We start from the raw sequence: 14,264 nt of genomic DNA on the forward strand, positions 1-14,264 counted from the left end.
GTTTTACGCATCCGTGCGGCCTGAACCTGGGTAAACTGCTCGCGTGCTTTGCCTCGATCTGCTCTTTGCGCAACCTCCGCCCTCACCAAATCGAAAGGGACTCGGCCCAACGGTCCCATAGGTGTTCGTGGATCAGTCCCCCGACAACGCCATGCCCGTACATATATTATTAAAATATATAGAGGGTCTGGTTAGGGCATGTTAAGTTGGAAAATGGTGTATTTTGCAAGAAAACTTTAAAATTAAGTGTCGTATTCGTACCATTGTGCATAATGTCAAACAGAAGAAGATAGGAGGAGGGCAAGGAGGTAAGCATGATTTTTGTCGATTGAGGTTAAAGAAGCACATACAATGATGAGAGTAGCTGAGGCAGAGGAAACAAATTAAGAACCTAGCTATTTTTTATATGGCATTGGCTTCTTTCTTGCGTTTACAATATCGACACGGCTCATCCCAAGCTTGTCAATATTTTGGCCCAACTCCACCACCCGAGAAGAATCTCGATGACCACCGAGCCAAAGACCTTGAAGACCAAGCCAAATGAAGGACCATCTCTATCCTCAACAGATATAGCGTGGTGCGGTGGTAAGCTCTGAGAGTAGCAACGTTGCGGAAAACACTAACAACCTCTATTTTTTTACTTGGCATTGGCTTCTTGTGTTTTCACTATCGACAGGGCGCATCCCAAGCTTGTCACTATTTTGGCCCGACCCCACCACTTCAGGAGAACCTCGATGACCACCGAACCAACGACCTTGCACACCAAGCCAAATGAAGGACCACCCCTATCGTCAGCCAGATATAGCGTGATACGGTAGTAAGCTCTACCAACCCTGCAAGCACGACTCCACCGACCAACCGAACCTTGGTGCCGCTGAATAAACTCATTCCATCGCGTGTACACCACTACCATCTCAACACCGCACTAAGATATGCAAGTGAAGGCATACATAAGATGAGACTACAATCAGGCAAAAAACCGAGTTCCCCCTCCCCGTGCATCGACGATGATCAACCGTGTAAGGAATACATCGGGTAAGCCCCTTATCTCGAGTTCTTTGAATATCTTCTCCGTGAGAGGGGATGGAAAGGCATTCGGTATTGCATAATCATGAAGAATAGATTAGATAGAAATTGGCTAGGTCGGAATAATCATAATCCACCCCAAAGTCAAGTAGGCTACCTAAAAGCTAACCAAAACTAATCTAAAATAAAAGTTTACCAAAACTAGAATGGAGAGGAACGGATCTAGGAGCATGTGAGATGGTTTGTCTGATTTTTCTTCTGAAGTAAAAAAGAGGAGAGAATAGATCTGATTTGTGGGTTTTGACCATCTTGCCTTCCCACCTGGATACACAAGTCAACCATTAAACTAAGAGCAAAATGCGCATCAAACCTGGATTCTTTACTTGTTTACTTAACGAGTAGACTTTCCTCCCCACACTTGCAAACTGCTATACATTAACGTCGTTCTTCGATTGTCCCCCCCATTTCCTGGTCATCTCCTTTGTGGATGTTCTTGTGTGGATCCCGTCATTGATTTCTTCCGATTCTTGCAATCAGAGCTTCTTGCACGATCATTTTGAATGGGCGTATTGGTGGATCTCCCCTAAAGACCGCGACTTGCCGCCGAAACTGTGGAGTTTTGAGTTCTTTCCTGATCGGATTGAGGAAGATGGGTTGGCTCTGCTGTTCGGGAAGGCTTGCGCTGGGATCCTTGTCGTCTTCGGATCAAGAAACCTCTGCTTGCCATGAGGAGGAGGGGGAGGAGAAGCAGCAGCAGCAGCAGCCGCCGAAGTTGCAATCCGTTGGGATGGGAAATAAGCGGAGCAGGAAGACGGCGCCGGAGATCGCCGGCGAAGGCGGGAAGGGTGGTAGGCCGCCGCCGCTGGCCGCCAAGGAGACAACATTGTCTGACAAGGGGAAATCAAAGGCAAGTGGCCCGACATATTATTACTTCCTTGATGCTTGGTTTGTGTACTCCTGCTTGGACAGAAATCTTGTTTGATCAATTGGTGATTATTTTTACAAAATGGATTTCCCCCCCACAAGAATTGGCGTTTCAGGGAGAGTTTTTTTCGTCTTGGATTTTGATATAGTTGATGAATTTGTTAATAGGAGTGTGGTTGAAATTATGTTTATTTTTCTTGTCAAAGCATATCTTCTGTTTGCCTATTGTTCATGAAAACGATAGATTCCCTGGAAAATTATGAGTTATGTATATGATTAATCATGTAATGTGAATCAACCAAACTATCCTATTAGAAAAGCCTCCTCTGATATTGTCACTTTGATCTTACAGGCATCACAAACAGACATGTTTTCCAGCAAAACCTTCAAAGCAGAATCAGGGAAGTCACCAGGGACTTCGAGTACCCCGAAAACTGCAATTTCTCGCATAAGGTCCTGTATTGCTGCCAAAGAAACTAGGACAATAGAGATCATGGCCTTTGAGGTTGCCAACACAATTGGCAAGGGCTACAATCTGATGACATTCCTCTCTGAACAAAGTTTGAGGAACCTGAAGTCTGCGGTGCTTCAGTCCCAAGGTGTCCGATGCTTGGTTTCAGATGATTGCAACAAGTTGCTTGCTCTTGTCGGAGCCGAAAAAAGGTAAGCAGTGACATTTTCAAGCAACTTAATTTAACTAGCAGTGCTTCTCTTCCTTTCTGGTTGTACATTTGCTTATATGCATTTTTTTGTGGGTCTAATTTATATATTTTATATATGCAGGGAGGAGTTTAGGGAGTTTGCTACAGATGTTGCTCGGTACGGAAACCTATGCAGAGATCCGAAATGGCACAACTTGGATCAGCATTTCTCGAGGTTGGAGTCTGAACCCACACATCAGAAATACTCTAAAGAAGCAGCAGCTTCCAGTATGCAGTATCTCATGGCGCTTGCGGAGCAGACAGTGGTCAGTTGACTCATTCATAGTTCATTATGCTTATGTGCTTGATAAATTTCCCTCCTCTAGAAACACTGGAATTCTGATGCGGTCGATGTCTTATATTTTCTGTTGTGCAGCAATTGTACCATGGAATGCGTCGGTTCGACATCTCCGAGGAGATATACAAGAAAAATTATCAAGAGCATATGGAAGGACAGGAGGAGCAATTCTGTTCAATCCAATCTCTTTCGAACGCTGTGGAGATCGAAAGAAAATTCGTCAAGGACTTGAAGAAGCAAACACTTTGGATGAAGAAGATGGAACATGTAATTCTATACCCCTATGCTGGTGATTAAATTTCTCTTTTACTAGTAATGATTTATGAAAAATACATACTTAAATAAATATCTTCAAGAAACTTATATTCCATACTGTTCTACTGCAGGTTGTGGAAAAACTTGTTTGTGTTGTACATTTCTTGCGGTTAGAGATAAAAAATGTCTTCAAGAAATACGAAGATGAATCAGTGGAAGTGAAACGGACGATTCAGCTAACTTTAGGGTCTGCCGATCTCGCGCTGCATTATGCGAACATCATTTTCAAGATAAAGAGTTTGGTATGATCCTTCTCTATGTATTATCATGTCAAATACAGCTCATCAAGCCATTATTAAGGATAATGGCCAAACGTAGTCGCAAATGACATAAACACATCAACATAATTAGTTCTGCCCATAGTTTACTCAATGCAAATTTGTCCGCTAAGAGCACGCAATGACAATGCATTGTTCCACTCTTTTAGAATTTCAGTTAATTTGATGCCCAAATTGGACGGTCAAATTTGTCTTATCTGTTTCTGATCAAGGTTTCTGATTATCAGGCATCATTTGTACCGTCAATTCCGAAGAGCGGCATTGATTCATTGTACCAAGCGTTGCCTCCTTGTGTCAGATCAGCCATACAAACCAAGTTGAAATGTCACGAGTACAAAGAAAAGGTAGCAATTGTTTCCTACGAACTTGATAGGTTTTATCATGCTTATCGTTTTCTGATCTTGGCATGTGCTTTCTTCAGAGGACAGTTGAACAGCTCACATATGACATGAACAAGACAATGAAATGGCTCTTGCCCATGGCAGAATCCACAATAAGGTACCGCAAAGACGCATACTCTTTGAAGATACACAACAAATTCATCCAACCATCTCAACTAGTTTCTGCAAAATTTTTGCTGAATGAATGATCTGCTGACCTGATCATTTTATTTTCTCCATTCTGCACATCAGGGTGGGGCGTCGAATGCTTGGCGAATGGCAGGACCAAGGGTATAATAACAATGATCCTCTTGTCTACATTCCCGTGCACTAGATGCGCAACAAAACTTGAAATGTGTGTTACTGATGATGGTGTATCGTGAATTCTTAACAGGGCGCCCAACGGAACCAATGGCGGGAAGGCGCTCAAGATTCAGACGCTATACCATGCCGACAAGGAGAAGACCGAACACTACATTCTAGACATGGTGCTGGATCTCCACCATCTCATATGTGCGATCCATGCGAGGCTCGACAAGTTCTTGAACAGTACTTCTGATCGGTCGGAGATGCAGGAGGCGAGCAATTCAGTTAGCACTAGCCCAGGTGGACCGGCCAGCCCTTTTCACCGTGGAAGGGATAGCCCCCGGATCCCCATATCAATGATAACTGTACAGGACAGTATACAGCGTTAGGTTCAGCTTCCAGGTTCAGGGCAGAAAATAAATGGTGGATCAGTGAGCCGACAACCATGACCAACTAGTGTTGTGGCCGTGTGCACCGATTGATGCAGAGCCTGAGGGAGCAGCTTCGTTACCTTTTTCCAAAAAAGAGTGACCTGATAGAATTATACAAGTGTTCATGCAAATTCTGGTGCAGAGAGAGTGTTGATAGTCGCAGGTGCCATTTTCAGAGGAATTAGTTCATTGAAATTGGTGGCGGTTTAGCTGAGACTTCTTGAAATGTTGCAGGAAATCAGAAAAAAAAAACATCTTTAGTCCAGAAATCAGGGAATTTAGCTTATAGCCCATCAAACAATTTTAGAAACAAAAAGAAAGAGATTAGACAATTTCAGGTTGGTGTTGGTGCAATACATTTGCTTACTATTTTATTATTTTTATCTTTTTTAGGAACTCAGATATATATATTTAGGACTGCACCTAATCCTTGCCCTCTCACGCCCTCTCATTTCAGTCTGTCCATTTTTGCCGATTGGCCTTGTCTGGCCGTCAGACCCGGTGTATATAGCGACCTCCAATGCACCTTTTAATTACTAGCCCAGCTGTCCTAATGGGATTGTTGCTCCAGAAGCCAAAACCGAACCCTCTGGTAAACTAGGTCTGTTCTCCCGGCCCATTTAATTAACAGAGGGCCCAAAGTGATTTGTTCCTGCACTCGTAAAATAAGTGTTCACTCGAGGGGATCCAACGGAGGCATCAATCCGATAGTCTGCCCCTCCGCTTTTCTCAATCTCTCTCTCATTTGGTGACGACGGTGATGGTGTACATTGGGCGACACACCTTTTAATTACTCGCCCAGCTGTCCTAGTGGGCTGTTGCTCCAGAAGCCAAAACCGCGAAATCAATTAAACTCGGCCTGGTCTCCCATCACATTTATCTACCTGAGGGCCCAAAGCTACCTGTTGCTTCGCTCGTAAAAAAGACTATTCGATCCGATAGTCTGCCCCCCTTCTCTCAACCTCTCTCTCACCGGCAATGGCGGCGATGATGTACACTAAGCGACACACCTTTTTATTACTAGCCTAGTTGTCATAATGGGCTACTGCTCTAGAAGCCAAAACCAAGCCCTAAGGTAAACTGGGCATGTTATCTTAGTCCATTTATCTAACCGATGTCCAAAGCGACCTATTGATGCGATTGTAAAAAAATGTTTGCTTGAGGGGATCCAACCGAGGGGTTGATCCGACGGTCTAGCCCCTCCGCTTCTCTCACTTTTCCCTCAAATGCATTAGCGGCGGTAGTGTACACTAAGCGACACACCTTTTAATTACTGGCCCAGCTGTCCTAATGGGTTGCTGCTCCAGAAGCCAAAACCTAGCCCTCTAGTTAACTAGGATTGTTCTCACAACCCATTTATCTAATCGAGGGTCCAAAGCGATCTGCTCCCGCGCTTCTAAAAAAAACTCCTTGCTTGGGGGATCCAGCAGAGGCGTCGATATGATAGTCTAGCGTCTTTGCTTCTCTCAACCTCTCTTTTATAGGCGACGACAACGATGGTCTACACTAGTCGATGGAAAGCGGCACAAGCCAATGGAGATGGTGCACGCAAGGGAAGATCCATGTGATTGGCTATTTGGGGAAGGATTCAAAGCCCTAGCTCATCATGGCTAGATTCAAGCCCAACGGTAGCCTCACACACCATGTCTCCGCTAGTTGGTGTGGATTTATGATGCGATGGACTTCTCGTGCCGACATAGAAGGCGCAGCTGAGGGAGGAGGAAAAGGATGCGATATTGTCTTTTAATCTTGTCTCGACATAGTGGTCTCGGCGATGGGGATGGTCACGGTGGGGCTCCAATGTGGCCATGATTCCCATCTAGGTAAGGTCACATGGATTCAATTTCAAGGTTGGATCTTTCCGTTTCCCTTGATATACTTCTTTATGTACCATGAATCCACAATACTTCCATGTGTCACGGTGAATTGTTGATTATTCTTAGTTTTAAGTTCAAGAATATTAGATTGGAGACATAACTCCGTGTACGACGAAACTTTCATTGGCACACCTTGAGCTGGTCAGAGGGAGAAGTCATGATGACAAGTGGGAAACTTTGGCCACGATGCGTGGTGGCTGGAGTCCATTACTTGCTATAGGCAACTCTCTCATCCACACCGATTGTTTTGTAAACTACTAAAGCCTTTATAGTTTCAAGAAAAATGAATCATTGTACCCAATAACCTTAATTCTGTGTGTGTGAAGAGTACAATCGGGACTTCCTATAGCAGGTGGTAGTTGTTTTGTTCTTAAAGCTTATTCATAATTTTTATACTTTTGCCAGAAATGTAATGGGTCAAGAGGCATCGAAAATGCAGGTTGGATAAGTACATTTCTAACCATGTTGATTTTCCCCAAGATCGACCTTCTGTCATTAACTTTTTGCACATCACATCGGGACTGTTCTACCCTGGGATTCAGCCCCCTTGTGTCATGCGCGCCACGCTATAGATATTGCCGCCTCAAGGATGAACCTAATGTCATGCCCAATGTGCGATCCTATCTGAGAGGAACTCGAAGGTCCCACCAAGGATAGAGCCGCATATTGAAGACACTTTTGCAAGGTGGATATCATTACATCGTACCATTACATAATAGCTGGGGATACATGCAAAGGCATACAAATGCCACAAGAATACATCAATACATAGCAAACATCATATAGAAGATCGACATCCGACCACAGATGAAGACAAACGAAAAGCAAGAGCGACATCCACCCTGCTAGCCCAGACTGCCGACCAGGAACCTATCCCCTGATCGAAGAAGAAGCAGAAGAAGAACTCCAAAACAAGTAAACATCGCTCTCGCATCATGATCATCACATTACCCGTACCTGCAATTGTTGTTGTAGTAATCTCTGAGCAACGAGGACTCAGAAATCCCATTACCATGGGTATCAAGAATAGCAAAGCTTAATGGGTATGACATGGATAAGTGGTGAGGTTGCAGCAGCACTAAGCATTGTATGGTGGCTAACTTACAAGTACAAGAATAAGATGAGAAACTACGCAATAGTCGCAAACTAGTAATGATCAAGAAGTGATCCTGAACTACTTACGTTCAAACATAACCCCACCATGTTCTCTTCTTGACTCACTCGAAAAGAGACAGTCACAGTAACACACGCAGTTGGTGTATTTTATTTCAGATCTGGTGTCAAGTTCTCTACAACCGGATATTAAAAATTCCCATCTGCCACATAACCGCGGGCATGACTCTCAAAAGTTTAAACCCTGCAGGGGTGTCCTAACTTAGCCCATGACAAGCTCTCACGATCAACGAAGGAAAATCCTCCTCCCGGGACAACCCGATCAAGCTTGGAATCCCGGTTCACAATGTTGGAAATATACCCTAGAGGCAATAATAAATTAGTTATTATTATATTTCCTTGTTCATGATAATCGTTTATTATCCATGCTAGAATTGTATTGATAGGAAACTCAGATACATGTGTGGATACATAGACAACACCATGTCCCTAGTAAGCCTCTAGTTGACTAGCTCGTTGATCAATAGATGGTTACAGCTTCCTGACCATGGACATTGGATGTCATTGATAATGGGATCACATCATTAGGAGAATGATGTGATGGACAAGACCCAATCCTAAGCATAGCACAAGATCGTGTAGTTCGTTTGCTAAAGCTTTTCTAATGTCAAGTATCATTTCCTTAGACCATGAGATTGTGCAACTCCCGGATACCGTAGGAATGCTTTGGATGTACCAAACGTCACAACGTAACTGGGTGGCTATAAAGGTGCACTGCGGGTATCTCCGAAAGTGTCTGTTGGGTTGGCACGAATCGAGACTGGGATTTGTCACTCCGTGTAAATGGAAAGGTATCTCTGGGCCCACTCGGTAGGACATCATTATAATGTGCACAATGTGACCAAGGAGTTGATCACGGGATGATGTGTTACGGAACGAGTAAAGAGACTTGCCGGTAACGAGATTGAACAAGGTATCGGGATACCGACGATCGAATCTCGGGCAAGTACTATACCGGTAGACAAAGGGAATTGTATACGGGATTGATTGAATCCTTGACATCGTGGTTCATCCGATGAGATCATCGTGTAACATGTGGGAGCCAACATGGGTATCTAGATCCCGCTGTTGGTTATTGGCCGGAGAGTTGTCTCGGTCATGTCTACATGGTTCCCGAACCCGTAGGGTCTACACACTTAAGGTTCGATGACGTAGGGTTATAGGGAAAGTATGTACGTGGTTACCGAATGTTGTTCGGAGTCCCGAATGAGATCCCGGACGTTACGAGGAGTTCCGGAATGGTCCGAGGTAAAGATTTATATATGGGAAGTCCCGTTTTGGTCACCGGAAAAGTTTCGGGTGCTATCGGTAACGTACCGGGACCACCGGGAGGATCCCGGGGGTCCACCAGGTGGGGCCACCAGCCCCAGGAGGCTGCGTGGGCCAAGTGTGGGAGGGGACCAGCCCCAGGTAGGCTGGTGCGCCCCCCACCAAGGCCCAAGGCGCAGGGAGAGTGGGAGGGGGCAAACCCTAGGTCCAGATGGGCCTTAAGGCCCACCCTAGGGCACCCCCCTCTCTCCCTCTCCCCTCTAGCCGCCACCCTAGATGGGATCTAGGGCTGCCGCCCCCCTTTGGGGAGGGAACCCTAGAGGGGGCGCAACCCCTCCCCCCTATATATACTTGAGGTATGGGGCTGCCCAACACATATGATTTGATCTCTCTCTCTTGGCACAGCCCTACCCCTCTCCCTCCTCGTCTCTCGTAGTGCTTGGCGAAGCCCTGCTGGAGTACCGCGCTCCTCCACCATCACCACGCCGTTGTGCTGCTGCTGGACGGAGTCTTCCCCAACCTCTCCCTCTCTCCTTACTGGATCAAGGCGTGGGAGACGTCATCGGGCTGTACGTGTGTTGAACGCGGAGGCGCCGTTGTTCGACGCTTAGATCGGAATCGACCGTGATCTGAATCGCTGCGTGTACGACTCCACCAACCGCGTTCTTGTAACGCTTCCGCATTGCGATCTTCAAGGGTATGAAGATGCACTCCTCTCTCTCGTTGCTAGTCTCTCCATAGATTGATCTTGGTGACACGTAGGAATTTTTTTGAATTTCTACTACGATCCCCAACAGTGGCATCATGAGCTAGGTCTATGCGTAGTTTCTATGCACGAGTAGAACACAAGTTGTTGTGGGCGTCGATTTTGTCAATTTACTTGACATTACTAGTCTTATCTTGATTCGGCGGTATCGTGGGATGAAGCGGCCCGGACCGACCTTACACGTACGCTTAAGTGAGGCTGGTTCCACCGACTGACATGCACTAGTTGCATAAGGTGGCTAGAGGGTGTCTGTCTCTCCCACTTTAGTCGGATCGGATTCAATGAAAAGGGTCCTTATGAAGGGTAAATAGAAATTGGCATATCACGTTGTGTTTTTGGCGTAGGTAAGAAACGTTCTTGCTAGAAACCTATAGCAGCCACGTAAAAAAACTTGCAACAACAATTAGAGGACGTCTAACTTGTTTTTGCAGCATATGCCGTGTGATGTGATATGGCCAAAAGGATGTGATGAATGATATATGTGATGTATGAGATTGATCATGTTCTTGTAATAGGAATCACGACTTGCATGTCGATGACTATGACAACTGGCAGGAGCCATAGGAGTTGTCTTAATTTATTTATGACCTGCGTGTCAACATAAACGTCATGTAATTACTTTACTTTATTGCTAACCGTTAGCCATAGTAGTAGAAGTAATAGTTGGCGAGACAACTTCATGAAGACACGATGATGGAGATCATGATGATGGAGATCATGTTGTCATGCCGGTGACGATGGTGTTCATGCCGCGCCTTGAAGATGGAGATCAAAGGCGCAAGATGATATTGGCCATATCATGTCACTTTATGATTTTCATGTGATGTTTGTCATGTTTTACATCTTATTTGCTTAGGACGACGATAGCATAAATAAGATGATCCCTCACTAAAATTTCAAGAAAGTGTTCCCCGTAACTGTGCACTGTTGCTAAGGTCCGTTGTTCCAAAGCACCACATGATGATCGGGTGTGATAGGTTCTAACGTTCGCATACAACGGGTGTAAGCCATATTTACACACGCAATACACTTAGGTTAACTTGACGAGCCTAGCATGTATAGACATGGCCTCGGAACACGGAAGACCGAAAGGTCGAACATGAGTCGTATAGTGGATACGATCAACATGAAGATGTTCACCGATGATGACTAGTCCGTCTCACGTGATGATCGGACACGACTTAGTTGACTCGGATCATGTATCACTTAGATGACTAGATTAATATTTCAGGAAAAGCTCAATGAATGGCATGGCATGGATGAGGAAAGTGGATCCCTCAAAATTCTAAGGACAAAAAGTTTGGCTCAAGCTTGAAGCTCAAGACTCTACATTTTATATTTTAGTGATCCAAGATCACATTGAGTCTATAGGAAAAGTCAATACTATCAAGGAGGGATGAGGTGTTGCTGAATGACTTGCTTGCTCAAAGTGCTTAGTGATATGCTCCAAAACCCTCAACTACCTTCCCACATCCACATATGACCTAAACCAAAAGTCAAACTCGGCCCCACCGATTCTTTCTATCCGGCGCCACCGAGTTTCAAATGTCATAGCCACTGCCACAAACCCTAGGCAAATCGGTCTCACCGATAGGGATCTCGGTCTCACCGAGATGGGATTGTAATCTCTCTGTTTCCCTTCGTAACGTTTCGGTCTTACCAAGATGAGCGATCGGCCCCACCGAGATTGCAATGTAAACTCTATGTTTCCCTTTTGTAACATTTTGGTCTCACCGAGATGAGCGAATCGGTCCCACCGAGTTTACCTGACCAACTCTCTGGTTAGCTTATTACCAAAATCAGTCCCACCAAGTTTGTGTAATCGGTCACACCAAGATTACGTTATGCCCTAACCCTAACCATATCGGTCCTACCGAGTTGCATCTCAATCCCACCGAAAATCCTAACAGTCACTAGGTTTGCTGAATCGGTACGACCGAGTTTAACCATTCGGTCCCACCGAGTTTGGAAAATTGTGTGTAACGGTTAGATTTTGTGTGGAGGCTATATATACCCCTCCACCCACTCTTCATTCGTGGAGAAAGCCATCAGAACATACCTACACTTTCAATACACATTTTCTGAGAGAGAACCACCTCACTTGTGTTGAGGTCAAGATATTCCATTCCAACCATATGAATCTTGATCTCTAGCCTTCCCCAAGTTGCTTTCCACTCAAATCTTCTTTCCACCAAATCCATATCCTGTGAGAGAGAGTTGAGTGTTGGGGAGACTATCATTTGAAGCACAAGAGCAAGGAGTTCATCATCAACACACCATTTGTTACTTCTTGGAGAGTGGTGTCTCCTAGATTGGCTAGGTGTCACTTGGGAGCCTCCGACAAGATTGTGGAGTTGAACCAAGGAGTTTGTAAGGGCAAGGAGATCGCCTACTTCGTAAAGATCTACCGCTAGTGAGGCAAGTCCTTCGTGGGCGACTGCCATGATGGAATAGACAAGGTTGCTTCTTTGTGGACCCTTCGTGGGTGGAGCCCTCCGTGGACTCGCGCAACCGTTACCCTTCGTGGGTTGAAGTCTCCATCAACGTGGATGTACGATAGCACCACCTATCGGAACCACGACAAAACATCCGTGTCTCCAATTGCGTTTGAATCCTCCAAACCCTTCCCTTTACATTCTTGCAAGTTGCATGCTTTACTTTCCGCTGCTCATATACTCTTTTGCATGCTTGCTTGAATTGTGTGGAGATTGCTTGACTTGTGCTAAGATAGCTAAAATCTGCCAAGAACTAAAATTGGGAAAAGGCTAGTTTTTTATTTGGTCAAGTAGTCTAATCACCCCCCTCTAGACATACTTTCGATCCTACAAGTGGTATCAGAGCTTTGGTCTCCATTTGCTTTGATTTCCATAGCTTTTGGTGGTCATAGCCTTTGTTTCACAACCTAGGAGAGTATGGCGTCTAGTGAGGGAAATTATCACCGTAGAGGTCCTTACTTTGATGGCACTAATTTTGCTAGTTGGAAGCATAAGATGAAAATGCATATTCTTGGACATAACCCCGCGGTTTGGGCTATTGTGTGTATTGGCTTGCAAGGTGAATTCTTTGATGGGAAAGAACCGAACCGTGAAGCTACCGCGGAAGAGTTGAAAATGCTGCAATACAACGCTCAAGCTTGTGATATCCTCTTCAACGGATTGTGCCCCGAAGAATTCAAAAAAAATTAGCCGTCTTGAGAATGCAAAGGAAATTTGGGATACTTTGATTGATATGCACGAAGGTACCGACACCGTCAAGGAATCCAAATTGGATGTGCTTCAAAGTCAACTTGACAAGTTCAAATTGAAGGACGGTGAAGGTGTCGCTGAAATGTACTCTAGGCTTGCTCTTATCACAAATGAGATTGCCGGTTTAGGGAGTGAAGAGATGACCGATAGATTCATCATCAAGACGATCCTAAGAGCCTTGGATGGAAAATATGATACCGTGTGCACATTGATCCAAATGATGCCCAATTACAAGGATCTCAAGACAACGGAAGTCATCGGAAGAATTGTTGCTCATGAGATGTCACTCAAGGATAAAGAGGAACTTCACAACAAATCAAGTGGTTCTTACAAAGCCTCATGTGAAGCCCCCACATCATCGAGTGAGAAACAAACCTTCAATGAAGAATTGAGCTTAATGGTGAAGAACTTCAACAAGTTATACAAGAGTAGAAGCAAAGAGAGAAGCTCCAAGTCAAGGTCCTACAATGACAAAAGATCTTCTAGTCGAGAGCGAAATTGATACAATTGTGGAAGGCCCGGATACTATTCCAATGAGTGTACGGCCCCCTACAAGAGAAGGGAAGATCCTCCTAAGAGATGAAGTAGAAGAGATGAATCACCATCTAGAGAAAGAAGGAGTAGAGATGATCGTTATGAACGAAGACCCTCACGGAGAAGCAAGGATTCAGAAAGAAAGGACAAGTCATCAAGGAGCTACACAAAACGAAGACATCAAGCTCATGTTGGTGAATGGGTATCCGGCTCCGACTCCGACAACCACTCCGAGAGAAGCTATCACTTCGACTCCGAATATACTCAAGATGAAGGTGTTGCCGGTATAGCACTTGTGACAACCAACTCCTACGACATATTTGACTCACCAAATGAAGGAGTTGGAACATGCTTCATGGCTAAAGGCCCAAAGGTATCACACCCCAAGTATGTTGATTTCAATAGTGATGAAGATGACTTGTTAGGTGATGATGATTTACTTGTTGACAACTCTAGTGATGAATACTATGATGAAACGTCAGTTAATCATGCTAATCAAGATAAAACGGATGACAATGATAAGGAGAAGATTGATTCTCTAACTAAAGAACTAAACACTCTTAAGTTAGCTCATGAAACTATCTTAGGAGATCATCGAGAAATTTTAAGGACTCGTGAGAAATTGCGCTTTGAAAAGCTCAACCTTGACCAAGAGCATGAGTTCTTAAAAGCAATCAATGATGATCTTTGCAAGAAAAGTTCTTCTTACATTGCCAAGCGTTTACTCTTATCCACTTACAT

The 14,264-nt window shown here is 44.7% G+C and overlaps 1 protein-coding gene across 1 annotated transcript; it reads left to right on the forward strand.

Moving 5' to 3' along the window:
- Window positions 1–931: 931 nt before the first annotated feature.
- On the forward strand, window positions 932–5,054 carry LOC119289052 (protein PSK SIMULATOR 1-like). Its single transcript, XM_037568485.1, has 10 exons — window positions 932–1,035; window positions 1,564–1,933; window positions 2,303–2,613; window positions 2,734–2,917; window positions 3,028–3,216; window positions 3,336–3,506; window positions 3,770–3,886; window positions 3,964–4,040; window positions 4,175–4,213; window positions 4,317–5,054. The coding sequence occupies exons 1-10, from the start codon at window positions 956–958 to the stop codon at window positions 4,615–4,617; spliced, it is 1,839 nt and encodes a 612-aa protein (XP_037424382.1). The 5' UTR covers window positions 932–955; the 3' UTR covers window positions 4,618–5,054.
- Window positions 5,055–14,264: the final 9,210 nt, after the last annotated feature.

This window comes from Triticum dicoccoides, chromosome 4A (assembly GCF_002162155.2).
Source record: "Triticum dicoccoides isolate Atlit2015 ecotype Zavitan chromosome 4A, WEW_v2.0, whole genome shotgun sequence".
NCBI classification, from domain to species: Eukaryota; Viridiplantae; Streptophyta; class Magnoliopsida; order Poales; family Poaceae; genus Triticum; species Triticum dicoccoides.